Source organism: Enoplosus armatus, chromosome 7 (assembly GCF_043641665.1).
Source record: "Enoplosus armatus isolate fEnoArm2 chromosome 7, fEnoArm2.hap1, whole genome shotgun sequence".
Taxonomy (NCBI): Eukaryota; Metazoa; Chordata; class Actinopteri; order Centrarchiformes; family Enoplosidae; genus Enoplosus; species Enoplosus armatus.
Window position 1 is genome coordinate 11,090,366 of NC_092186.1, and position 27,719 is coordinate 11,118,084.

At 44.3% G+C, this 27,719-nt stretch overlaps 1 protein-coding gene across 1 annotated transcript; it reads left to right on the forward strand.

Annotated features, from left to right (window-relative positions):
- The first annotated feature begins 5,606 nt into the window (after positions 1–5,606).
- On the forward strand, positions 5,607–21,971 carry onecut3a (one cut homeobox 3a). Its single transcript, XM_070909151.1, has 2 exons — positions 5,607–6,645; positions 21,679–21,971. The coding sequence occupies exons 1-2, from the start codon at positions 5,607–5,609 to the stop codon at positions 21,969–21,971; spliced, it is 1,332 nt and encodes a 443-aa protein (XP_070765252.1).
- Positions 21,972–27,719: the final 5,748 nt, after the last annotated feature.

The following is a 27,719-nucleotide window of genomic DNA, read 5'->3' on the forward strand; positions in this document are numbered from 1 at the left end:
GCTGTGGAGTAAAATCAAAACAAATGAGGGTGGACTGCTTACAGGCCTGATTCTCGAGTCTTATTTATCTTGTTTATCATTTCTGCTGTCAACACAATAAATATCCAACCGTCTCATTTGGCACTTCGAGGCCTCGCCAGCGGAAGTTGGAGGTGTCCGTAAGAAAGTGAAAAAGCGAGTTAATCCGTATAACATTTAGTAATCCAGCCCGATCGGATCGATGGCCTATTGAATGTGTTTGTGATTAGTAGCTCTATTGATCGCAGTGACATCATGTGAACACACCTGAGTGATGGTTATTTCGCTAACAGCTCGTCAGAATCTAAATAAATCTGTGGGGTTTCAATGAGCCTTTATGACAAAAATATTTAGATTCATATTTGATTTCAAATTGTTATGGTTTCAAAATGCGTTTCTTTTCGATAAATTAGAAGACAGGCTTTATTTTAAATTTTAACCAAAATATCTTTATGAACGACACAGATCAGCAAGGATTAAGTGTCAACAATAAACAAAATAAAAGTTCATACACTTACACTTATAACCTTATTTCTTTTCTCTTTTTTTTTCATCCCCATCGATGTGTTTCCTCCTGAACTATCCTTTATAATATATATATAGACATTAATAATTGTTATATAATACATTTGGATATATATATATCCAAATGCATTATATAACAATTATTGATGACAGACCTAGATGAAGAAACCGTGTTGATTATTGATTGCAGTCTTCTGGAGGGCATGCCAACCTTATTTGGCACCTGTTGTCCTAAATTTTTTTTAGAGGCCTGCTGTATTAAAAAATAAAGCGTCTATTTCTACATAAGATGACGAACATGAAACCAAGAGCTGAGAAAAGATGTGCGCCCAATTCCTCCGGCCAATCGATCAGGCTGCGGATAGATCGATATGGCACCAGGGCTATTGATCACTACGGTCCTCTATTGCTGGGCTCTTTCAAATGCAAATGTACCCTAAATAATAATCTGTGGCAACACACTAATTCCTTAACAAACTGCAGGCATACGTTTTACAAACACAGCGATTCAACGCGCAAGTGATTCTTTTTTCCTTTTCAACATTTAGGCCGCGGAGCTCTGACTGTGCAACGAACAGGTTTTAACAGTAGGCTGCCGTTTAAAGATTTAACAGGACAAACGGGTAACATTCACAATGCAGGGTGACATTGATTTGGCCTGTAGCCTATTGAATCTGTGTGCTGTTTGAAGGCAAAGCGATAAGTTAAAGGTCTATAGAGACAGTAAAAATAAAAAGAATTCATTTGACAATATTTAGCCCCCCCACAAAAACAAAACAGCACAACAAATAGTCCCGGCAGACAAAATAATTTAGTGTTTAGACAACAAGTATCAATTTATATGAGAATTATGAGCATATGTCCAAACTGTACTGGGCATCTAAGATGTTAAGGATAGTCATGTAAAGCTCATCCACACACACACACACACGGTTACTTAAAGTAGAGCCATATCAGTGTGTGTGTGTGTGTGTGTGTGTGTGTGTGTGTCGGGACGAGAGCAGCAGCGCCCCGTCCCGCTGACTTGCTCAGAGGCCTGATCAATGCGACATTACTAAACACTGCTACTTAACTTTTGCCAATAGCCAGATTCAAGTAAATATACTTTAGAATACATTAAGCGTGATGCATCAGCCACGGAGTCATTCAAGAAGTCATGAAAAGATTAGTCTGTCTCTATCGAGTGATTCCTGGGAAAATAGACAAGCTGGTGCGGGAGAGTTGGCCCAATGCAAACACCTCTCATTAACACGCCGTGTCTCGGGTAAATAACACCAAATACAAGGAAAGTTTTGAGGCAAGTAAAAATTACATTTGGGGCTCCAGCTGCATAAAAAGATGTAAAAATGTTTTTACACAAATTACTACTATGTACACATTACTCTCAATAGCAATAATAAAAATAATAATTAACAAAGCGGTTAAAATGTGCAATAGGGAAATATAAATATAATGTCATGCGTTTTTACACCGAGTGTCTGCAGCACTCAGCCAAATGAAAAGCTCAGCTTAAACTTTTCAGCTGAGTGCTATGTGGTCATTTCCTGTAATGAAACTGCCTCGAACACATAACAGGATAGACCTAACTTAAGCCATTTGAGCAGAATGCATTTTTGTTTGGGGGGGGGGGTTATCGATTCTTCAGAAATGCATTGAGCTGAGCTCCGGGTTCAGCATTGATTAGTTGATCAGCCAACGACAGCAGTGCTTAGAGATAAAAACAAAATGCTTTGGGCCTCATAAAAGATTTTAATGGCGACTTTAAAACAAGTTGTACTGAATGACCAAATTCCTATATAAAATATTACAACTTTTAGGAGTATGATTTTATTAACAGATAAATTAAAACACACACAAAAAGACTGCTGCACAATCGCTGCAGTGTGTGTGTGTGTGTGTGTGTGTGTGTGTGTGTGTGTGTGTGTGTGTGTGTGTGTAAAGTCGATGCCAACGTGGTGCTGAGGCCACCGCCTCGCCCGCTGTTATTAATATGAAATAAATCACCGGGTCTCTGCGGCATCGCCCCAGTCACACCGCAGATATCGACACAGTTAATATTTCATATTGTATTTGCCATAGGATATGCTTATTTAAGTATTCGAAAACAGTATATTAAAACACAAATTAAAACGGAGCTCTAGGCGGGTAAATAGATTTTTTGGGGGTAAAATATTTTTTTACTTTGCATTCAAATCTTATTTTGGCTTGCTGAATCAACGATTTGACCAAGCTGCATGAAAGAGAAGAAAACAACATTGATTGAAAATGGGGAAAGTACTCTGATCAGTTCCCCACGCCCTGTTGACCCTGCTCTTTTAGCTGTTTTTTATCTGCGTGGCGTTAACGTGACCTCGCGTGGAGCCCATAAAGAAAAACATAAAAATAAATTAGACAAAGAGAGAAGGAGGGACAAGTTCTTGGTGAAAGTATAAAACTTTTTCGGCGCGTTGTTTTGGGTTGTAAACCCTGGTGAATTAGGAGCAAGGAGCCAGCGATGAAAGTTAACATCCATCACCACCGCGACCAATAAGCTGCTCTGGCCGGCTGGCTGAGCACAGATGACGGATTCGCTGCTGTGCGGGCTTCGGTAATTCATTTTCGATAGCAGTGGTTGCTGGGATCAATACAGGGACATTAACCCAAGCGGACACTGCTGCTCTCCTGATGGCACAAGCCAAAAGCCACCATCCCCCGTTGGCAATCAGCGAAGACACAGTTTTAGGGTCATTATTTGGGGATGAGGAGCAGTGTGCCAAGGCCACTGACATCACAATTCATCAGTGAAGTTATGGATGGCCTTGACCTCACTGTCGGTAAACACTGGTCAGGGAAATTATTTTATGCAATTTGCAAATGATTAGTGATGCCACTTCCTGGATTGTTAAGACTATTTTCCCTCAGCTCCAGGTCGAAATCCTAATGGCCTCATTTTACATAACATCGGTGTAAATGCCAAGGCGTCTCACTTGGTAACAGTGTTCACATAGTTTACAGAGCAACTGCAGGCCTACTGAGGCGCGCACACACACACACACACACACACACACACACACACACACACACACACACACACACACACACACACACACACACACACACACGCATCACACTTGCAGAGACACATTCAGTATGTTCAACATGTCTAAAACATGTCTACATGTCACAGAGGTGTTGATGTTGTGATTTTTCTTTTTTACAGTTTTCCAGCACTCTCATGTGTCAGTACATGTCACCCTGTAGGCAGCTGCACAAACACGGGCTGGACACAGCGTTTATGTATAATAATACAACGTAAACACCCTACAATAAACACCACGTTTGTGAAACTTATAATGGTCAGATTTTGTTTTAAATTTGACAGATGGGTGTTGATTCAAATGTGTGGTGATATTTGAGGCCATGCAGGGACAAAATAACACGAAGCATCTTATATTATAACGCACATTAAATACAATATCACCACTGACTAGTCCACTAAATTATAGGCTGTGTATCGCAATATTACCAGTTTTAACAAGGTGAATATTGGAATATTGCGCTGGACTCTGCAGGTGCTCGTGACATTACATCCAACCCATAATAGCACCTGGAATAAATAAAGCCATATTTACTCGGTGTTTATAGCGGATGGAAAACTCATTTTGACAACTTTAGTGCAGCTTCATACACTACAGTTTCCACCCAAAACGCGTGACCTATTCGTTAGCCCTTTTCCAGAATCCAATCCCTCGATCTCAACGTGCTGCTATAACGCATCCATATTGCGGGCTCCTGCAATAGGCACCAACCTATCGATGCATCTCCTGATCCATACATACTTTGACATTGATGGATTGCTGACCCGGATTGACGTCAGCGGGCAGCAAGTTTCACGCAGAAGTTTGCGAGGCAACGAAACATTATGTGAGAGTTTCTGTGAGGAAGTTTGATTTTCGTGGCCTGAATCCGAGGAGCAAAGATGCGAAAGGGGTCAAAGCACTAGAGGCTATGATGAAATGAAACTCGGCGGATTTAATCAGTAACATTTATACTAAGGGAGAGAAAAATAAAATCACTCAAAAAGTTTTGGGTGAAAGTTTACCCGCAAGACACTGGACAGAAACATTTGATTGTTTACTTTTCAGATTGTAAAAAGAGACGCAAATGTGATTTCACTGGGAGGCAGGTTATCATTTAAGCATGTCAAAGGTCGTCCACGCAGTCTGAAGCTGTGATTGTCATGTTTTAAACTCTTAAAGAATGTGTTATTTACGTCTACAAATACAGTCATTCATCCAGCAGGCACCGAGAAGCATCTTACAGGCATGAATAAAAAGAATAACGTGGTGAAGGCTGCGAGCTGTGACCTCCTCTTCAACGATAAGTTGTGGTTTTCTCATTACACTCGTGGCCTGATGTGACACATGTCAATTAATATTTAACCTTCAAGAGAGGCATCACATGCACTGCTGGCGCCGTGTCAAAGGGTTTTATCAGAGAAAACAAGGAGCGAGTCCTTCTTATCCATCTGAGTGTAAATGTTGCACACACTGCAAAGGACTGCGGGTCTGTGTTTTTATCTTCACAAGTGTCTAATGCAATCTTTTTCAGGAATTTGAGCTTCAGTGTGCAACACGAACAACCCATGACATAGGGGCCAGTGACGTCAGGTTGGCCCCCGACAGAGTGCGCGAGTGCGAGGATACACCACGGGGGCGCGCACATGCGCACAGGCTCGGTCTCATCTTAACATGAGCGCGGGCACGTCAATATACACACACAGAGCAGAGCGGCGCTTTGGGTATAGTAGAAGGTGCTCTACAGCGGAAGAAATCCAGGCAGGCGCACCTTCACACTGAGCAGAGGTTTGCGGCGCAGTTTGTGCGGCGGCCGGGACCCGATCTTTTAAAACCATGCTGGATTGACTGCAGAGAGGCAACTAGCTACAATCAATGGCTTGGCTTTGAAATCGTTCAAAATTTATTGGAAAGGAGTGTGAGACAGAGCGACAGTGAGAGAGGGAGAGCAGCGAGGGAGAGAGCGAGAGAGTGGCGAGAGGGGTGGAAATAAAGATCCTTTCAACGATGGAGCTTACAATGGAAAACATTGGAAATCTGCACGGTGTACCTCACTCCCATCAAACGAGCGACTTAATGAACTCCCCGCACGCGCGCCAGTCGTCGGCGTCGCATCGGAACTTGGTGTCTCACGGGCGGTCAGCCATGGTGTCCAGCATGGCCTCGATACTGGAGGGAGCAGGGGACTACCGCACAGACCACGCTCTGTCTGGCCCCCTGCATCCCGCGATGACCATGTCGTGCGACTCCGGGATGAGCCTGAGCAGCACCTACACCACGCTGACGCCGCTGCAGCACCTGCCCCCCATATCCACCGTCTCGGAGAAATTTCACCATCCACACCCACATGCTCACCATCATCCGGCGCACCAGCGACTCGCTGCCGGGAACGTCAGCGGCAGCTTCACCCTGATGAGGGACGACCGAAGCCTCGCCTCCATGAGTAACCTCTACGGCCACTACCCCAAAGACATGTCCGGCATGGGGCAGCCTCTATCCCCTCTGTCCAACGGGCTGGGGTCTTTGCACAGCTCCCAGCAGACTCTCAGCGCCTATGGTCCTGGAGCACACCTCTCCAACGACAAGATGATTTCCTCGGGGGGCTTCGAGTCCCACGCAGCCATGCTGTCCCGGGGAGAGGAGCACCTGGCCCGGGGTCTCGGGGGCCATGGGGCCGGGCTCATGACATCCTTGAACGGCATACACCATCACAGCCATCCGCACTCTCAGGCAAACGGGTCCATGCTGTCAGACCGGGACAGGCAGACGGTGGTGGGAGGCGGGCAGGGAGCTGGGTCAGGGCAGGTGGAGGAGATAAACACCAAGGAGGTGGCACAGCGAATAACAGCAGAGCTCAAGCGCTACAGCATCCCCCAGGCCATCTTTGCTCAGAGGATCTTGTGCCGGTCCCAGGGAACTCTGTCCGACCTGCTGCGGAATCCTAAACCGTGGAGTAAACTCAAGTCTGGCCGGGAGACGTTCAGGAGGATGTGGAAGTGGCTCCAGGAGCCCGAGTTCCAGCGGATGTCGGCGCTCAGGCTTGCAGGTGAGTGAGGAGACAGCTCCCAACCTGAGTGATGTGGAGGGATCAATTAGAAGTCAATGTGGCGAGACTGTCAATAGCTGCTCAAACAGACATTACTAGAAGTTATTAGTCGATTGTATCGAGTAAAACTTCATCATGACAGTTGGGGTGTTAAATGTTGGGGGAAATCTATATTTTGATTGATGCTACGATGCTTGATAGTATAAACAGACGCTGTGCAACACTGGAGGTGTTAGAAACAAAAGAGAGGAAACATCTCTCAAAAGCAGACGAGGTGCAAACGCTGTCTGCACAGATGTGTTTGTTCTTACGCACATATACAGCTTTTACGCACGGACAGAGCATGGATACACACAGCCCTCTCCCCTCTGTCTCACTCTCTGTCTTTCTCTCACACACAAACACACACACACACACACACACACACACACACACACACACACACACACACACACACACACACACGCACACACACACAGAAACAGGCCAAACAAAGGAAATCAAAGCAGGATCAAAATGTGTTAGACCTTGCAGCAATTACAATGAAGGTAAAAAACAAGTCTACACTTTGACATCACTGCAACTCAAATACTCAGTATTCTACAAACTTGGTGTAGAATAAACACAAACTTGGTGTCAAATAAGCGCGTCGTCGCAAACAAGGATCGTCTGAGGCCTGGCCAAAGAGTCGGGGGAGCATGACCTCCTATGGATCAATATTTCAGGTCCAGGCGTCCCCTTTCAGGATAGCACACTGATAAATGATCGATTTGGATCTGAAAAACAGAGACACAAACAGATGCGCCTCTTCTCTGGCCTGTGTTGGGATATCTTGTCTCCAAAGTTGGTTTAGGGCCTATTTAGCCGTCTTGAGGCTGAAGTACTGTGTACTGTGGTTTGTGAGGTTATACGTGTGGGCTCAGTGGAGACATCATCCCTCCTGTTCAGCGAGAGACAAACTGTGACACAAACCCTTTCTGTGTCTCCATTTTGTCTGAATGGTTCAACTCGTTCATCCATCGTTTTGATTTTTACTGCGCAAAGATTATCCCACTAACGCAGTGATTTGAACCCACATCCCCGCCTCCTTTAAACCCTTTAAAACACTTAGCACCCGATTAACAGGACATAAATGAAAACGGGAGACGTCGCAGTGGGGTTAAAACAGAGATGTGAAAGAGAGGTCCCCTTCTCATTGATGTTTGTGTAAAGGGCCTGTTTAGACGTGCTGCGCTTCCAAACGTCAATCAGCTCTTCTGTGTCGTATTTCAGCGAACAGTTCAATTAAGCAGATATAGTGGCATATTTTAGTTCCAGTCAATGCCCTATTGAAAAGCACTTAATGGCATGTAAATTGTTCCTTTGCGCATTTAGTGGGGTTCTGGTAAATAAAGATTTAAACACTCCACAATTGTCTCTTTAAGTGCCACTGCTGTTAAAGCTAATTGGGCTGTGGGGTTTTATATCTTCCACACCCGGCATCAGGATAAACCCCCCCAATCCAATTGACATGTTGGAGTGGCACAGTCCTTTGCAGTGCACACCTACTGCATATTTCAATGTGGTCAGGCCCAGGGCAGCCTAGGTGTAAGGTGTGTGTAGTGTGTGTAGTGTGTGTAGTGTGTGTGTGTGTAGTGTGTGTGTGTACGTGCGTGCGTGCGTGCGCATTAGGTTGTAGAATGGAAATTAGGGCTGCTCTCTTATCTTAATTTGATCCAGTGGCGATAGATGTTAATAATTATTCTATTTTAAAAGTACATTTTATTATCCATATCCGAAATGTGTTTATTTTTCCGTCTTGAATCAGCAGATTCTTATCTGCTTATTGTGTCTTCTGCATTAACCTGCTGTCACAATAGGTCTCAGAGAAAGATCCGGTTGGGGTAAAATGACAAATGACTTGTATGTAAATGCGCTGGGTAACATTTTACTTATTGCATTTAAAATCACCATTATCCTCGGTGCGCATGTGGGCTGGGAGTGGGAGTTGGGGGGTTTGTGATGCTGAAAGTGAGGCTGGACCATACTCGCTCGGCCACATCAATCAATAAATTCAAATTACTATTCCAAATTCATCACAGTCACACAAATCAATGCAGCTGCCCTGCTTAGCTAATGTGAAAATGCCAGTGTCTGCACACACGCACACACACACACACGACAATCCACCCCTGAAACGAAAAACAGAGCAGAGATGGGCCCGTTTGAGGGGGAAATCTGTGCCCTTCACGCTCAACATCTCCTAATGCCACAAAGACCCACAGGCTTTTCCCACCTATTGTGTTCTTCATGTGCAGACTCACAGCACCCAGGCCCAGTAAACAGCTTTAACCTTTGGGTGTCTTTTTGTACATTTTCCCAGCATCTTAAAGCACATGTACTGGTCGAGTACTGTATAAATAAATAAGCAGCTCCATTGTAAAGCTGCACAAGTAAGAAAGACACCAGCAAAGTGAGGTTTGGGATGCATTTAAAGACCGCATTAACGATGAAAACAATTCGTCTTTGCATCTGTGTTGAATTCCACACTCCATCTCAATGTATTTGGTCCGGTCAATACAGCCCTGATCGATAAGGATAGCCAGTGCATCTATCAATTATCCCGCCTCAGCACTCTCTCCCATTGGTCTCTCACCCGGAGCAGAGGGGGGAGGCGGGAGCCAGGGAAAAGGGGGAAATAGGACAGCTGTTATTTAAAAGAAAACAACGCAATTGCACACCTTTTTTTCCTGCTGTAATCATGTAACATTTGTTGTGTGTGATACACTCTCACTCATTTGTCCTCTGAGGTTTTGGGTTATACAGTCATTTGGTTAGTATTCACGTCTAACACGTCTTTCCAGACACCAAACGTCCGGTATACATCCGGTGCAGCCCCACAGATGACGCGTTGTATTTCTCAGCAACACGAAGCGCACGTTCCTATTTATCACCGTGGCACCAGATATCCTCTCCTTCATTCTCTCGTGTGACAGTGATGAGGTGCCATGGCATCCCTTAAAAAAAAAAAAAAAAAAAAAAGCGCAGTTGGTTTATTACCATTTGAATGGCCGGAGCACGTGCCAGGGTGCGCAGGGTCAAGACCCACAGGACACGGAGGGAAAACATTGTTGAGAATGAGGCTGAAGAGGCCTCTATTCATGTTTCAATGGACTACACGCAGTTTACACAGGCCTAATCCAGGAGCAATACTCCTCCCCATCCACCATCCCCCATCCCCCAGTCACACTGCGCCCTTTCCCCTCAGCGCGTGCATCACTGCAATGCCTCCATTCATTTTCCTTGGTACACATTTTTCCTATTGAGTTGACCAGCTCGCGTCCTTACAGGCTGTGCCCTTCATTTCGAAATGTGGTTAATAATGTCGAGTTAAATTCAGCCTTTTATCTTGGTTGCATCAAACTGATAAAAGGAAGAAAGGGAGCAAATGCAATAGATTTATCTCGCATGTTACCTGAAGAAGGTTTCTTTACACAGCAGTGAATGTGAAGAGTCCTGCAGGTCAGTTTCAAGGCGCTGTCCAGGGTGCTGAAACATCCACACTGAACTGCAGGACCTTCTCTTCTGTTTTGAGGGCAGTTCAAGGTGGTGAACGGGAGTTTTCCCAATACATAGTTAATAGCATTCTTCTAGGCCCTAAACACCATTATTTCATCCAACAGCTTCCACCCATCGATCAATATTACAATCCACAATCGCGTCAATCACGCCACCCTGCACCCTACTTTCCAGTCCAGCACGAAGCCAACAGGGGTTTTCATTTAAATCACATCTCTGGATTTTTTTATTTTATTTGTGGGAGCTGCAGAAAACAAACCGGAGGTCGCCTTTATTTTGGGATGCTCACCAAAATATCATAGAGCACCAAAAATAGTCAGAAGTGGTGCTGCTTTTCGGTCATTTAAGCCAGGATAATGGATTTAATTGGACAGGGCATGAAGATTTGATTGATGCGTGTTAATCTTAAACAGGATTTTTTTTTTCATGAAGAGATGGCTTGATGTTAGCCTGCGAAATGATCGATTGGTAGTTTAATAATTGATGTGTGAGGGGAAGATAGGGGGGTAAACAGTGCAGCTGCGGTTTCAGAGCCTCGTTGTTCGTTAAGCACAGCAACGTGTGCTGTAAGTACTGAGACACGCATGAGCATCGTCTTTGAAATCCTCTGGTGGGAGAGCAACAGTCATTTTCTTGAGGTTATACCTCGAGGCTATTTTGTTTAAATCCGGGGTTCGGTGCAGCTCCTACCAGATGAAATGACATCTCACGCCTTGCATCATTATCTGCAAGCCGGCAACGAAGAGGCCGGCTGTATGTTCATGTTGTAGGCCGATATGAATATTCATGAGTGAATTCATTATGGCAAGTTATACGGGAATGAGGACTTTTAAGAAGAACACCTACACATGCACCCTAAAATATGACAGACTCTGTTCATCTAGACGACTGCAGCTTCCTGTGAGACGCTTACAACACAGGACAATATCATAGCAGCAGCTACAGCCTGCCTACGTGTCGCCTCCCCGTTTCTTCTCTCCTGTGTGTATGTGATCGGGATGTAGAGTGCGTCTGCGCCACATTGTTAAGGCCGATCTGGCGAGCCCTGAATCTGTATCGATTTCCATTCCCCCGGCCTCTGCTTTCCATCTCTGGAGCTGCGCCATGCAGCCATGCAACCCCCCCTCCATCTCCACCATGCAACACCATTTCTCCCATTAACAGCTCACCCTTCATATCGCACAACAGAATGACTAATAGACGCGTGCTCTCACGCTGGCTTGTTGCACACCTCACCGCGTGCTCCGGTCAAAACAGGCAAATGCTGACTTTTTAAAAAGCCCCGCTCTGTTTCTGTGATGGAGACGGATTAGCAGCACGAGACGACTGAAAGTTCACAGACGGTTAACCTCTTTTCCCCTCATTATACATCCCACCCACACCCTGCCGTCCTGCACACACTCTGACCAAGCCGACCTTATTATTCAGAAGAATGTGATTTTAATAGAAATCAGATTAGCGACAGAAGCAGGAGCCTTTCAGCCTGCACTGTCTCCCACGTCTTCACCACACACACACACACACACACACACACACACACACACACACACACACACACACCTCGTTCCAATTCACACGGGGGGCGTGCTTAGCAATTATAAATGCAGTAGAGCTCTGGACTCTGTACAGTCTCGAATATCTTCTCTTCTATTTTAGATGATCAATTCCTACGCTACTCCGTCGCCCCCTCGCCAAACCGGATCGATAGGAGAGAATGACCTTTAAATCAAATTGCTGGCAGAGTCGACTGAATGCACGCGGCTAGCATCAAAGGGTTAATGGCACCGCGTGCCCCCCTCCCTCCTCCTCCCTTTCTAAGCAAAAATACAAAGAGCCCAAACCTAAGATAATCATAATTAAATGTCATTATTCGTCTTTGCGCTCTGGAGTCAAATGGCTGCACAAAAGGATTTGAAGATGTGGGATGGACGCTGCGTCTGGGTCCGTGTGTGAAGACAAAACAAATCATACTGTGGCTTTTGACCCGCCACAATCTGCAGCGGGTTTACATAAGAGCCAAAGTAAGTGCCGGTTCCAAAGAGCAGGCTGTTGTGCAATTAAAACGTTGACCAGAGCACATCAGCATTGTGTGGATGGAGCGCGGTCCGCTGTTATGTAACGCCGGGATGCCCCCAAAAAACTGGCTCTGCTCCTGCGCGCCTGCACTCATAGTGTCACTGGTTTCCCCGCAACGAATTACAGCGTCTTCTGAATAACTTGCCAGTTACACAATAGTCGAGAGTTAGTTTTAAAAGGTACATTTATCCATCACCACTTCTTCTAACCCGTTTTATCCAAACACTGACCTCCTTCCCCTCAGATTTGATTTTTTACTGAGCAAACATTGACCTGAGATGTCAACACTCAGGTAACTGCGACTGTTGCTGATATCATGTGTCAGATGTCCCCGAGTGTCCCACAGAGTGACGAGGCTGATGCTTTGGGAAATAAGTAACGGATTACATTTATGTGTGTGTGTGTGTGTGTGTGTGTGTGTGTGGGGGGGGGGGGGGTTATAAATGTGCGTCCAGCGGCGCTGAAGCAGCAGCAGCGGGTCCTGCACACTGTTATCTGACGCCTTGACAGACCATCGCTTATTAACAGGCCCGATAATGGCTTGTTTAATGCGCAGCCTAAGAACACAAGGCAAGGACATTGTCCACGCAATTAAAGCGAAGAGAAGGCACGAGTCCAATTGAACACTAGTCAAGTCTTTTAATCTCCTATTAGGAGCTAAAAAATCTCTTAAACCGAGAGAAATATGTCCGTATATGAAGGCAGAATATTCCACTTATTTCTCTCATGTTTGAATTCTTACAAAACAAGTGGCAATGCTTTGGGGCGAAACAGAAGAAAGCAGATGAAAAAGAAGAACGCATATTACCCTTACATCAAATAAAACAAATTTGTTGCACTCGTTGAAGGAAAAATAAGATTTGGAGAGCCAAAAACAGGATTACAAGACAAATGCAATGTGGATCTACTGATTCATCTCCGCCTGAAAATAAAACAGCAGGTAAAGACAGAAATGTTCACATCCTCCTGTCGACAAATCCCTTTTCTGAAATGAGAAACTACAGATGGTTTGTACGGAACCTCTGTAAGTCTTTGTACAGGGTCGATCACAACAAAACCGCAAACACACACACACGCACGCACGCACGCGCGCGCACACACGCACACGCACACAGCTTATCGTACCCACAGATGCAACCCGAAACTCCGGTTGGGCAACCCCACACAGATCAACAAAGGAACAAAACGACTGTGAAATCAATTGATGAATGAATCGATGTCAGCGCATACAGCCTTTATATTAAGCTACATGTTATTAAATGTAACGAACAGGCTGCGGGTTATTCTGCAATTAATAATTTGTTTAATTTGCTGCTTTACTGAGCCGATAGGAAAACGCTGACTTTTGTTTATTCGGAGAGTTATTCAGGATTTCTGAATGTTTAGAAAAACACTGCGGTGTGTGTGTGTGTGTGTGTGTGTGTGTGTGTGTGTGCGTGTGTGCGAGTTGATTGTAATATTTTTCTTTTTGACAGACAAAAACATGACCAGACTGCAGTCCTAATACGGGGTTTTCATCATCAAATATAAATTCTAAAATTATTATTATTATTCAGCCTACATCTGTTTCTTCTTATTATTGGTAATAATATTTGTATTATTATACCACAGCCGTTGTGGTTATTAGTGGTCGGAATTGTTGCACACAGAATTAATTAAGATCATTTGGAACTGTCCTAAAATACAAATAAATAAATAAATAAATGAATAAATAAATAAATAAGGCCTCAGAGGAATTAGACACTTTTTTTAAAACCAATTTGAAGCTTCGAGAAGCCCTAAAAAATCCTGTAATAAACCCTAATAAAAAAATAAACCCCTTAAGTAAAAGAGACGAACGTGCTACAGGATAATAAAAATATTTTATTTATTTCAATCTAATATGCACTGTTCAGCATTGGGGGGAAATACCCACAGACAGACCAAATAAATGACCTGACTGTCACCGCAGTAATGGTTCAGGAATATTTCTGTTGACTCTCTCTTCTCATGATTGAGTGAGGACTGTATTGAATTGAATCTTAGAAAATTCCTGCATATAGAAAACCTGTCTGTCTCCCCGAGGAGAGTCAACAGTATCATCTGACTGCAGATCAGTTTGCGGATTCTCCTGCGACATAATACGAGAGCAGTGACAGCTGAGACATTTGAAGAATATGAACAGATTTCGATACATCCTGTGATGTAACTTCGGTAAATCTGAACACCTCAACACAAGTGATGTAAATATAGACGGAGGCAACCTCTGACCTGGTTGACCTCTGGATACAGTAATGATAATCGTGAGGCATCCTCAGTTAGTTCAGGTTTACGTTCTTTTAATTTTCTGCCTCACACCTGTTTGATTTCATGGTGTTTCGCTATAAATGAGCCTCTTGGCAGATTCACGAACCTGTAAAAAAGTGTGTAAACTCTACTCAGCAAATGAAAAGGAGCTTAAAGGGAGTTTGAGTCCTGGCACCGATTTCACATCCGCATGAACCACCAGGAGTGCGGGACTACTGACCGGCCACCCACAGCAAATCCAAACCCCCCACAGAGGCAGGGGTTATTTCTTTAAACGTTAATTAACTGCAATTAATTGTTTACGAGGTGAGTTGAATTTTAAAGCAGTTAAATACTTTATTTATCCACAATATTTAAAAGAGAGTATGAAAGCCCTTTATTATTATTTTTTTCATCTTATTTCTATTTTAACATTTCATCAACACTCAGTCAGCACGATCAGGACTCGAGCACGATTCGTCTACAATTCCTCAAAGTAAACACACGCGCGCGCACACACACACACACACACACACACACACACACACACACACACTCACACAGCGGGCCCACACCTGTTGTCTGTGGGAAATGAGAGCGCGGGCCCGCCTGTCTCCACAAAATAAAGCATCATGATCATTACCGCTATCACGCATAACTGGTCAAAGCAATTATGAATGAAATCAATGATAATCGCAGATAAGAGTATCACTCGAACAATGGAGCCACTCACACCAATAAGTGGCACACGCGCACCCAGGCTGCTATTAAACTGGCAAAAACATAATGCAGGTTCAAAGCCAGTCACACGGTTCTCTCAATGGCTCAGCGCATTTAATTATCTAAAACCTCATAAGGAGCGAGATGATCACGCGCAGCAGCCTTTACCGATTATTGATTTTCTTTCTTTTTTAGCACTATGCAATTTCTTAGCTTTACCACTGGTTTGCTAATAACACGCTGGTGTGAAAACAAAGCTGGATAAAATCTTATTTTATCAGTTTGTGCATCTCAAACGGACTGAGAGAACATAAACATATTATATATGGGCCTGTATATTTTTATTGCGTATTTAAATCAAAAATGTAAATTCCAGTGCAATGCATGGCTGTGATAGATGATGCAGCAAATCTAAAAAAGGTATAATGTTGCAGGCAGGCGAGCTGGGACTCAGAGGACTGAGGTGGGATGTGGGCGAAGGTGTAACTGAGTTCAGGTTGAGTGTTATTGAAGTGCTGCAGAAGAAATGCCTCGCAGCTGAGTCGCAGGGAGAAGGCAAACAAACAAATTGTGTCGCTTTATCAGTATATTAACACCAATTCTCACTCATTACATTAAGGAGTATTGAGCTGGAAGTGTTTTGGCCTGGCGAGAGAGAGAGAGGGGGGGGGGGGGGGGGGGGGCTGGCATTGCCCTGCAGCCAGAATGAAATAAATGCCACAGTATACAGAGAGGGCCGCGCGGATACACACACTGCTATCAATCTTTAGGGCAACAGCCCATGTGAAACAGCAGAGACGTTACTTAATAAATAGACTGAAGCCCAAACATCAAATTGCCCAATCATGCTTCTTACAAGTCTGGAGAAGAGTGCAACTGCAAGCAAACTGGCCCCGCTCAGATTATAATGGAGGACAGGATTGCTTTCTGCAGTGTGTGTGTGTGTGTGTGTGTGTGTGTGTGTGTGTGTGTGTGTGTGTGTGTGTGTGTGTGTGTGTGTAAACGCGCCGAACCGTAGCCGGTAAACATGTTTATTGGTAAATTAATTCAATCAGCAGACGTTGACCCCGTCTGCTTTTACAAACAGGCCTTCGGGAGTGGATTCAAACCGGGAGAGGAGAGTTTGTAAACCGGAGAGCATGCAGGAATGATTCCAGATGCAGGTGTGTAATCATGGTTTCATAAAAACACACACTAAAGGCGCGACGTTAGACCATTTGACTTTCTCATCATGAGCAGGAAGGGCAGTGATGATCAATAGATGATTAATGCTCAAGATGGACTCCCATCTGCAGGGACAGAGGAGGCCCGGTACAGCTGTGGACACGCGGTAAACACACGTGGAAACAGGTGATGATCATTTACTGATGTATCCCCCTCTCTGGTTTTAGTCCGCAAAGAAAGCCGGATCATCACGCTTCCTTTCCTGGCGTGTTTTGGCGTCTCCACCCCTTCATGAATCTCCTCTCCAGGCCCACCCCCACCCCCTCCTCCGAGGCATAATTAATTGGACGAACTGAATTTCACACACGAATTATTCACGAATCTATCGATCGATATTGAACACCCAGGGCCTTTCTCTTAACCTCGCTTGGTTTGTCGTGAAGCAAAGAATATTAATGTCATCAGTGGAAAAGAAATGGGCCTAAGTTGCACCGCTTCCACCCGAGCAGAAAGGATGTAAGTTGAAAAATCAGTCATTAAGGAATTTGATAGTTTAAGAGAAAAGACGAAAAGGGCCTCCAGTCGACGCAGGAGGCCCTTGAATTGACATTCATGGGGATGAACTGGGCTTCTGCTTTGCATTCATGGGAATTCATATTACAATAATATTATAGTACACAAAAACAGTGAACTAAACTGCGTAGTATAAAACAATGAAAGCCAGGATGAACATGTCTTTGCTAATCCGTCTTTGTATGTTTGTGAGGATCCATTCAAAGTAGGTCAGCTCCCGCTCACAGCTCCATATAGCGAGTAATAGAAATCACATTTCTGTGTGCTCGTGCAGCAGCAGGGTGTACACCTCGGAAAACACTCAGCACCAAACCAGGATTTCTGCTCTTGTCCGGCTGCTCTTTGTGCATGAGTTTATGTCCGTCTCTCTGCTCGGTGCCTACTGTAGCTCTAAAAGCTGCAATGATCGATTTTTTTTCCTTTTCTACGCTGAGCTTGGTTCAGTAATCAGGGCCCCCTTCCTCACCGATCGATCGATATTGATTACTAAATCCAGCGCCTGTAGCAAAGGCAGCGCACTATGGCGCCTCGTGCAGCCGGGGCCACGGCGAGAGCGACACCTGCCGACCGAAACGGCACAAAGCAAGTGGTCGATGGGGAGGCAGGACGTGACTCGCCGGCGGAGAGAGAAGCAGGGACTGTCTGAGCTTGTTGTGGAGGCACATTAAGAGAGAAACTCTCACTCCCCTGGATCACTTGGTACGAGCTTCTTAACCTTTGGGTATTTAAAGAGAATAAAGTCCTAAAGATTGTAATTAAAAATACTGACCAGCTGTTTGTTTCCTCCACAGCTGTCTTGGCTTCTTAATAACACATCCATTCATAGATTTTGGAAGAATCCCCTTTCTGTAACTACATAGATCCACGTTGATTGATTGCCTGTGACAGTGAGACTACTCATAGAAGAAAGTACATAAAATACATTAAGTAAGCCAAAATGTTGCTTCGTATGAAGCTCCTTTGATTTGTTTTCTTTACAAGAGAAAAAAATGCAAAACTGTATTTATGCAAAACACTTTGCATTTTAAGGTAAATAGCCAGTGTGTGTGTGTGTGTGTGTGTGTGTGTGTGTGTGTGAGAGAGGTTACCTGTGCAAGGCCCAGCAGGGAAAGGTCATGCTCTCGAGGGAAGTAGATATTCAGGCCAACTGGAAGCTGCATGAAATAAATGGAAACTCAGTGTGGATTTAAATATTGAGATAGTAATAAATCTGTATTGATATTAATACTAACTGTATTGCTCCAGCAGGAAAAACAGGACGTTATTCTAAAAATAAGGGTCCAATATAAAAACTGTTGCACCAGTTAGTGTACACTAATACACATTTGTAGTTATAATTAATATTACATATTAATTATGCAAGTCAAAAGTCCAAAAAGGAAAATCTCAAAATGTGTTCAACATGTCGTATTTTCACCTCTTCCAATAATCACAGAGCGTTCACACGACTCCGGCTCTGTTCGGAGCAGATGTTCAGTGAGGTTGAGGTCTGGTGACTGTGGAGGCAAAGCGGTCAGCAGCCTCGCTGTTCATTCTCGGTCTTCAAACAGGCCCTGGTTCAGAGCCTCGCTGCACGTTAAGGCTCATCGTCCTGCTGGGAAACGAATCCTCTTCCACACAAGTTAAAGCCAGAGGGGATGGCACGTCTTTGCTGAGCAGAAATGGTGGCTTCTCATTGGTCAGTGGGGAGCTGATGCAGTGCAAGTCCTCAAATGTGGAATGAGCAGAGCATCCTTACATGACGGACATTCCTCACATACACTTTGTGATTGCAACCGTGAAGTTAAACATGAGATTTGTAAACGAGAATTTTCTCCAGTCTGAAAATGGATTTATTTTCATGAATGATAAATGACTAGATTAGACTTGTTTTGTTGTGGAAGAAACGGTTTGAAAGCTGCTATTCCCCCATCAAGGCTGCACATTCCCAGCCATCTTTTACTGACTAAAGCAGTGCTCTGCTCAGCTGGTTGGGTTTCTTGGATGCAGATGCTGTTCTGTCTTTGTAAAGATGTCAGCTTAATATATTGGTTGCCAGGTGTGTATTAGTTTTTGCTGCTGTTTGGTGCTGGGGTAGATTTTCACCACTGAGTAGAACAATTTGACCTCAGAAGGTTTAATTTCTGTGTTAATTTAATCTCTTCTGACACTGTCAGGGTGAACTGGAAAACACGATTAAACATTTATCAATGATATCAACAACTGCATTATATGATATATATGAATATATCATTTAGTCAGTGTCTGGCTGTAGTTGGAGGATCAAAACAATTTACTGCATATATTTGAGGAGCATACATGTCAGCTGACTGTCAACAATCTGAGATAACCTCGCCACATGATGGATGGAAAAAGTCAAATATCTCATTTTTACAGCTTTTCTCAAACGTTGGATGTCCATCAGTCGCAATTCATGTACGCTTGAATAAGAGGTATGAACTGATTGCATTTTTAAAAACTAATTACAAACATTTCTTGGCAGAGGACTCAGACCAGAACGTGTTTTCAAAGATGTCATATTGATGAATCTATTCTCTAATAAATCCATCATATGAGTCGGCCTGTTAACGTGTGTCCCAGCTGGATCACATCTTGCTTGGTATGTAGTTGTAGGTTACCGTCCCTAAAAGACATGCAGGTGTTTGCTATATCATTATATTTAGAGCAACTTTGTTGACGAAAAAGACAAAAGATTCCCAAACTAAAGCTTTAATGGTCTGTCCTGCTCGTCCTGTAGCATCTAACCTACTGAGACTTAACTCACTGTGACAATGTGAATTATTTCAGTTAAAGTCCAAATGATAAAACATCATCAACCTCCTCCTCCTCCTCATCGTCATGACTACCCTTAATCCTACAATAAATCAAAGCATTATATATGATGATATACATACTGTACATACAAGCATGACAAATTTGTGTGTGGCATATTAGCATGTGTGTGTTTGTGTGATGTATATATATATATATATATATATATGTAGCTGCAGTGTTGATGTGAAATATGAATATGATGGATGGGCCCGTGTGCAGGTTAGACATCTGTAGTAAACAGATTGGACTGCAATGGCTGATCAATGGGCTCTGTTCCACTGTAATTAGACACACAGCGCCACTGCTTGGCTCCAGCCACTTCAGCATAATCGCAACCCCCCCCCCCCCCCAACACACACAAGTGAAAAAAAAATCTGTTCTTAAATGCATTGAGACACACACACACACACACACACACACACACACACACACACACACACACACACACACACACACACACACACACACACACACACACACACACACAGCGTGAGAGTGAGACATTATTGAAGGCGAGTATGAAAGTATCAGACAATACCAACAGCAGCAGGTGGAGACCCCACAGGGATGGCATCTCTCTCTCTCTCCAATTTGCTCTCGTTTTATTGAGACAGTAGGGAAGCTGAGAGGGACACACAGTCCGTTCTGCCAGGATTCGATCCTCAGCCAGCAGGGGAACATGTGGCTGCAGAGGTGGTGCCTTAACCTTCCACACACACACACACACACACACACACACACACTCCTCCTACATCATCTCTCGGCGCCATTTCCTGCCTTTTTACGCTGCACCTGTCTGCTGCTTTCCACTCGTCTCCTTCAAATACTTTGAGTTACAACATACTTACCCACAATACAACATTCTATTAACTATTAATTTCTGTGTTCGCTGCCTACAAGCCCCACCACCCCCTCGGACCCCCTCCCAAACGTAAAAGAGTACACTCGGTGTGTTTTCTTTTGAAAATTGCTCTGCGTATGGGAAGGGGCTCGTAGCAGCCGGTGCATGCACCTCTCGAGTGTTTGTGTTTGGGAGTGGGGGGTGGGGGTGGGGGGGTGAGTGGGTTATAAATACCCTCTCAGAGCTCAATAGAGTGGGCTCCAGTGGGCTGTGTTTGAAGTAGCAGACTGTAGACCTGCTGGGGGGGGATTCTGACCTCAGTCCCTACAGAGAACCCCCCAATTCCTACAGCAAAGTCGGTCAATATCTCTCTTTCTCCTTCACTCGCCGCCCCTCCCTCCTCTTCTCAGTTCCTCTCTTTGGCTCTTACACACACACACACACAAATGCACACACTTTGTCTTACTCCTCCACCTTTTCTCTGCAACCTTTTCTTTCCCTGCGTCTGCCCCTCCTCTATCTCTCATTTCCACACACACACACACACTCGCACAAAATGCTTACTTTTGTGCAACAGTCACTCAGTCCCCCATTGCGACTCAAACTGCATTAATATTGAATCAAACAGCAGTGTCTCCAGCTAGCAGGCAACAGTCAGTCCCGCCCCCCCCCTCCCCTCCTCACCCCATCTTTCTCTCACCGCAGGCTGGCTCCCTGTCTGCACTCTGCAGGATGGAAGGAATATTCCCACTGGGCAGGAGGCATGGATTAGCTTTAAATCAACTTTAATATGGCAATAGAGATGGAGCTGTAGAATCTCTGCTGGTGTATAAACTAGTTTTTATGTGTTTAAGTATTGGCTAATGATACATTTAGTTACTTTACTTCCCTCCACCTTGTGTTTTTGTTATCTAATCATGAAAATAATCACTTTTGTATATTTACCTTGCTTTGTGTTTTCTTTCTCCTCTTTGCCTCCCACTCTCATCCCCATCCCTCCCACCGCTGCCATCCACACCAAGCCTGCAAGCGCAAAGAACAGGAGCAACACAAGGACCGCAACACGGCGCCCAAGAAACAGCGTCTGGTCTTCACTGACCTGCAGCGGCGCACCCTCATCGCCATCTTCAAGGAGAACAAGCGTCCATCCAAGGAGATGCAGATCACCATCTCCCAGCAGCTCGGCCTGGAGCTCAGCACCGTCAGCAACTTCTTTATGAATGCGCGCCGCCGCTGCGTGGACCGCTGGCACGACGACCACGGTGCCAGCCCCGGGCAGCCGGGCACGTCCGCCACCACCTTCTCCAAGGCCTGAGAGGAGGAGAGGACCTTCAGAGGGCCGAGGAACCAGGTTGGAACAACAGGCAACATGGAGAATTGGCTGTGAAACCTGTCTATAACAACCCTACCTGGCCTGGACCACCTGAATGTGTCCTCTGCCTGAAAAAAATCCTTTGTGCCATGCAATCATCTTTTTTGTCAGTCAGAATTTCAAGCTCTCACCTGAAACAAGCATAATCTAAAGGTGAATTGTGAAGTCAGGTCCACTCTGCATTACTCACATAAGGACAATCATTGATTCTGTCATTTAAAAAAAAAAGGAAAATCACTTTTATGGCATCTGACAAAGTAAAGAGACACCAAAGATTTGATGTTTTTGTTGGACGGTACCAGACATACGCTGACCTCCTTCAACACACAAGTAGCCACTGATTCTGCTTTTCCTCCCAACTCACCTCCTTTGTGTCTGCCTCTTTAGTCTCTCTCTCATCCCCTCTACGCCGGCACACGGAAGCAACAAGGGCGAAAGAACGGCAATAAATCTGACAACAGAACAGCACATAGCCTTATTATCCAAGCCCCATCCTGCACACACAAGGCCGTCATAAAGAAAACAACGCAGCTTATGAAAAAAACAACAAGGCTTTCCAATTCTCCGCCTCTACCTCCCCCCTCCTCCTGTAGTCTCCTTCATTCCTCGGCCAAAGGTATTCCCTGATGGCCAGCCATTTCAGAGAGCAGCTCAGCCTGATCATACGGCAAACTAATGAATTGAAAAATGAATCGATGCAGACAGAGAGAGCGGGGCCTTGACCCCTCCTGAAGGTGAAACTCAAGAAGCTCGGCAGTAGATACTCAGGTCTTCCAGGCCCAGGTCTATATTTTTTGCACAGATGTTGGAGGCCTGTAGGGAGACATGTCATTGTTACTCTTAGCCTGAGCCTTGAGTCTGTGTTTCTCTGACCAACGGGAGAGGCGGGTGAGATGTCTGGACATGCTCTTTGTTCTGCTGGGAGCTTTTCCTCTGATCAATAACTGAGAACCAAGCGACAACAACACGCTCGGGCATCCAGCCAACTACATTACAGCTGCATATGAAAAGCAGAATGTAAGAGGAGCACATGGAACCCACTGGAGATGGGGACACAAAGGCCTCATAACAGCAGCAGCAGCAGCAGCAGCAGCAGCACACCTCTCCCTCCCTGGTCCTGTCTGTGCTGGCAGAGCAACAGTGCCCCCTGCTGTCGATAGCAGAGACCTGTATCCAGCAGAGCAACAGGGCTCAGAGTGGAGAGGGAGGGAAGAACCACTAGATGCTGAGGAGGAGAAGTCATGGCACAACACATTCAGGCCCTCACAGCTCTTTGAAGGCAGATCAATAGCTAACCATTATCCTATTGTTGTTCCTCATCCAACCAGCACTGGTGAAGCCGGAGGAGGGGGATGGTTAAACTGAATGGTGAAAATGCAGGGATTTAGCAAAGGCAGGGATTTATTTAGCCAATCCAAATCTTAAAGAATCCACAAAATACAAGTACAGAAATTACACACAGAGGTGATAGAAAAGTACAACAGAGTAAAAAGTAACAGAAAGGCTTACTGAGACGGACACATTTGAGGTGCAGCGGAGGTTTAATTGACATTATTTTGGGAGGCTTCATATTTTGTCATTCTTCCATTCTTTCATCCCATCTGTTTGCAAAAAAAGGCTCTCAACAGATGTGATTCAAACCAAATCTCCTGGTTATTCCCACACAAGGGTTATCAGTAGCTAACCCAAAGCTAACCACTACACTCAGCTGTCAAAATGCTACAATAATTAGTGCCAATGCTTACTGCCTTAATGCGAATCAAAGAATATGGTACTAGGGTTCACACACAGCTACAGTGCGCCCCACTGATGACGGGCGGTGTGTGCCATAGCAACCAACAATCAGCTTTTAACTGAATTAAAAATATACTTTTTTAGTAAAAAAATGAAAAAAAGAATCAGATTTTAAGGCATACAATAAACCAAACCTCAAACAACAAAGATACCACACATACGGTATGTGTTACAAATACAAAAGAAAATGTCTCCAACAGATAACTGGACACATTTTTGAAGCAGAAGAAAATCTCTCATTCTATCTTTGGTTCTCTACCTCCTCTGTCCCTCTAACCCCATTGCCCCCCTCTCTTTCTCTCTTCCTCTCTATATTGATGCGGGTATTTAATTAGTACCATAGACACAAAGTTTCTATTTCTTGTTACTATTGTGCTCTGTTGTGCATAAGTAAGGCACCTTGTTGATAAATCAAAAACAAAAAAGGAAGGACTTTTTAAAAGGAAAAAAAAAGAGGGATGCAAGGACCGAGGCCAATGAAGGACGTATTTTTTTTGCATTCTATGTGAATATAGACTCGGACGAGACATTTCCCATGAGAAAGAGGAAAAAAAGAAAAACAGGGAGCTGCTGAAGAGAAGAATAAATGACGGACGCTCTCTCTCTTTTGGCATTTCATGTCAGAACTGTGGTACTCTCAGCCCCCTTTAAGCTGAGCCCCAAGAACGGGGTAAAACGGAGGGGGACAAAACATGACCTCCAAATGTCCCGGCTGATTCAGTGTGTTTTAATGAAGGGTGGGTGGGGGGAAAAGCTCGGGACTCAATAGTTATCTGTATGGTCTTAAGATGCAACTGTAGCATTTCCAACAATGTAGTCAGATTAGTGGTGCAGATTAGATAAGAGATGGTCATTGTTACGAGCTGATTGAGAGGTACTGACAAACTTCACGTTGCTGTAAGCAGTGAGTTAACGTCGCAAAAGGATGATGAGCTAAAATCGATTTGTGGTATACAGTTCAGTGAGCATAGGTAAATAGCTAGATTCAGCTCTAGGTATTAGGCTGACAAAATGACATTTGTTTGTAGTGAGAACCAATGTGGCTACCTCACTAAGCTGAGTGGTTTGTGAAACCGCCACTAATACCAAAGATACTGCAGCCTACCGGTCCCAAACTGCCTAGGGGGACACACAAACCAAAAAAAACAAAAACCAAAAAAAAAAAAAAGCCCCCCCTCTTTGCCCAAAGCCGTTACAGACAGACACACTGACGATATTACACACACACATGTTCGTACTAACAGCGCAGTCAGACTGCATCGTGCCACATAGGAGGAGGTGGCTGCCTTGCAGACAGAGTTGAGTGCCTTTTCCTTTCAACCACGGGTGGGACTGCACTGGACACACACTCACACACACACACACAGCCATGCGTGTGCATGCATATAGCTGCACAGCCATTTACAAACACGCACTCACATTCAGACAATGCACCCATAATTGGATGGACAGAAAGGGGGGCCAAAGAGAGGGACACAGAGTGGGGGCTGTGTCAGCATTTTCTCCCATATTGACTTTCCATCTTGATACACTAGAATACAAGCACTTTATCATGTAGAAAGTCTATAAAACATTTTCTATACACTATTTATTTGAAACAAAATTATATGTTACTCCTTAACCTGTCAGTCTTTGTTACTGTATTGTTACACTTCTAGTAGCTCACAGCCTTTGAGTTTTTATTTGCTTTCTCCGTGTGCTTAGACTCTCAGCCACTTTACCTCTCTCGCATCAGAGATATTTTTGTGTAACAGAGAAAGAGGGGGGTAAAAAGGCAGAGGCTTTAAGCGCTCAGAGGGCTGTAGTTGTAAAATCTTACCACTAAATGTGTCTCTCTCTCTCTCTCTCCACTGCGGTGCAAGCACAGAGGCTGCACTAGAAAACGGTGGAAGACTCACTGACAGTTTATAGACACAAAATCTCTCCTCCCTCCACTTCGTCTGTCCAGTCAACCTCTCCCCCTGGCTAGTGCTAAGACTCGGTAGGCGTGTGTTGACAATTAATTCTGAAATACCTCAAAAACCTTTCATGTAAACTTTATGTAATTTAGACTGAAAATAATACTGCTAATGATAACAATGATTATGAAACTATGATACTATGATAGTTAGTTTTGGAACTTGTGACTTGAAGCTTTATACTGTTAAATTCCTTTTATTTGTTTGCTCATTTTTCTCGTACGTTCTCTTGTTTGTTTTTGCTACGGCATGTACTTACTGTTTTCATAAAGGAAAAGACATTGTGAATGTTTCTGTGGAGGGTTACATGAGAAAAGAAGAGACAGAAGAGAAGGCTAGAATAGAGAGAGAGGGGCAAGAGCTACTCTCTTTAGATGTTCAGTTCAAAGCTCTCTCCAAGGCGGGTACATTTAAAAGGAAAACAACAACAACAAAAAAAGAAATGACAAAAATATAATAGATTGGGGCTGAATTGTAAACCAAAAATTTGATGTTAAACCAAAGGAGGAATAACCTTTTACTCATTGTTAGCTTTCTTCTGCCTTTAAGTTGTCTTTTCTCGAAAAAAAAAAACAGTTTCACAGTTACTTTTGAAGGTTCCTGGGTGTGTTCAAGTGCTCCTGATGTTCTTAGAATATTAAAGACCAGCACCTCCTATTGAAAAGAAGGTGCGCTTTTTTCTTTTGTGCATGGATATTGTATAACTGTATAGAAACCAACAGGAATGACCTGTGATTTTGTGGGGAGAGGAGGAGGATGGAAAGACTTGGGAGTGGGTGGAGAAGGGGTGGGGGACATTTTGGTTATCAAAACAAAAAAAAGGGGTGGGAGGATTTGGGTTTTAGGCGTTGGAGGGGTCCTTGTTTTTAGAATTTCTGTCACTGTTGGATTCACTGGTTGTGTGCATGTGTTGTTGCAACCCTTCCCCTTTCCCCATGTTTCTTTGATGTATATAAATCCAGACAGTAGGGGGCAGTGTGTGCTGGGGGAGGTCAAACTCCTCTCCTCCCAATCAATAGCATTCAATCTTCATTCCTCAGCTTGTGGTCCTCACTCGGGTCCTGAAATGTGTGTCTTGCTTTTCCAAAGACAGGCTGTTTACTTGGAGTTAATCAGAGGGACACACACAGGCCCGAACGGCCTTGAATATACCTGTATGTCTGTCTACACGCTTTTCTTCAATCTGTGTATGTGTGTTCATTTGTACCTATGTGAAAGACAAAGTGTTACTTTTTTATGTTCCTTTACTATGGGTTGCAATATTTGTCATGCGAAAAATTTGAAACCATTTCTTACTGACTGACCGACCAACCAACCGCAGTACCATTTGGCAACTGATAACCTAACCCGAGATGTCATCAGCATTTACTGTCAAACAGTATATGCGTGCGTCATTTCACTTTGGTGATCGACGGTTGCCAGTGGGACTGATGTAGACACCCCCAGTCACACTGTGCTCTCCCTCTTCTGTTACCTGTTAATCAATCAGAACCAAGTGTCTTTGTGATGGTAGAAGACAATCAGTTTCAAAACAAGAAAAAAGGTAGAGAGAGGGCAGGCCAGTGGGGAGGAGGAAGGGGAGGACGGAAGAACAAAATCAAGGGAAAAGAGGCTCTCTGAATTGTGACGAGCTGTAGTGCTAGACTGCCAAACGACTGCCCCACCGCCCCTCCACTATCCAAAACATCCATCTTTCATCCATCCATGCTCAAGCTCGACGTGACTCGGTTACACAACACTCCAAACCAGAATTCATTAGACATGTTAAATTCACTCCCCTCCTCATAACCCCGTCACCTTTCACCCTCCTGTACTCCTACTGCCACAATGTAGTGCACTGCAGGAGTAGAAAACAAGAGCTGTGGTGCAGAGACCATGTTTCCTATCACCCACCACAATTTCCTGCGAATCTAATGATGATGTAGCCAGCCGCGAGGAA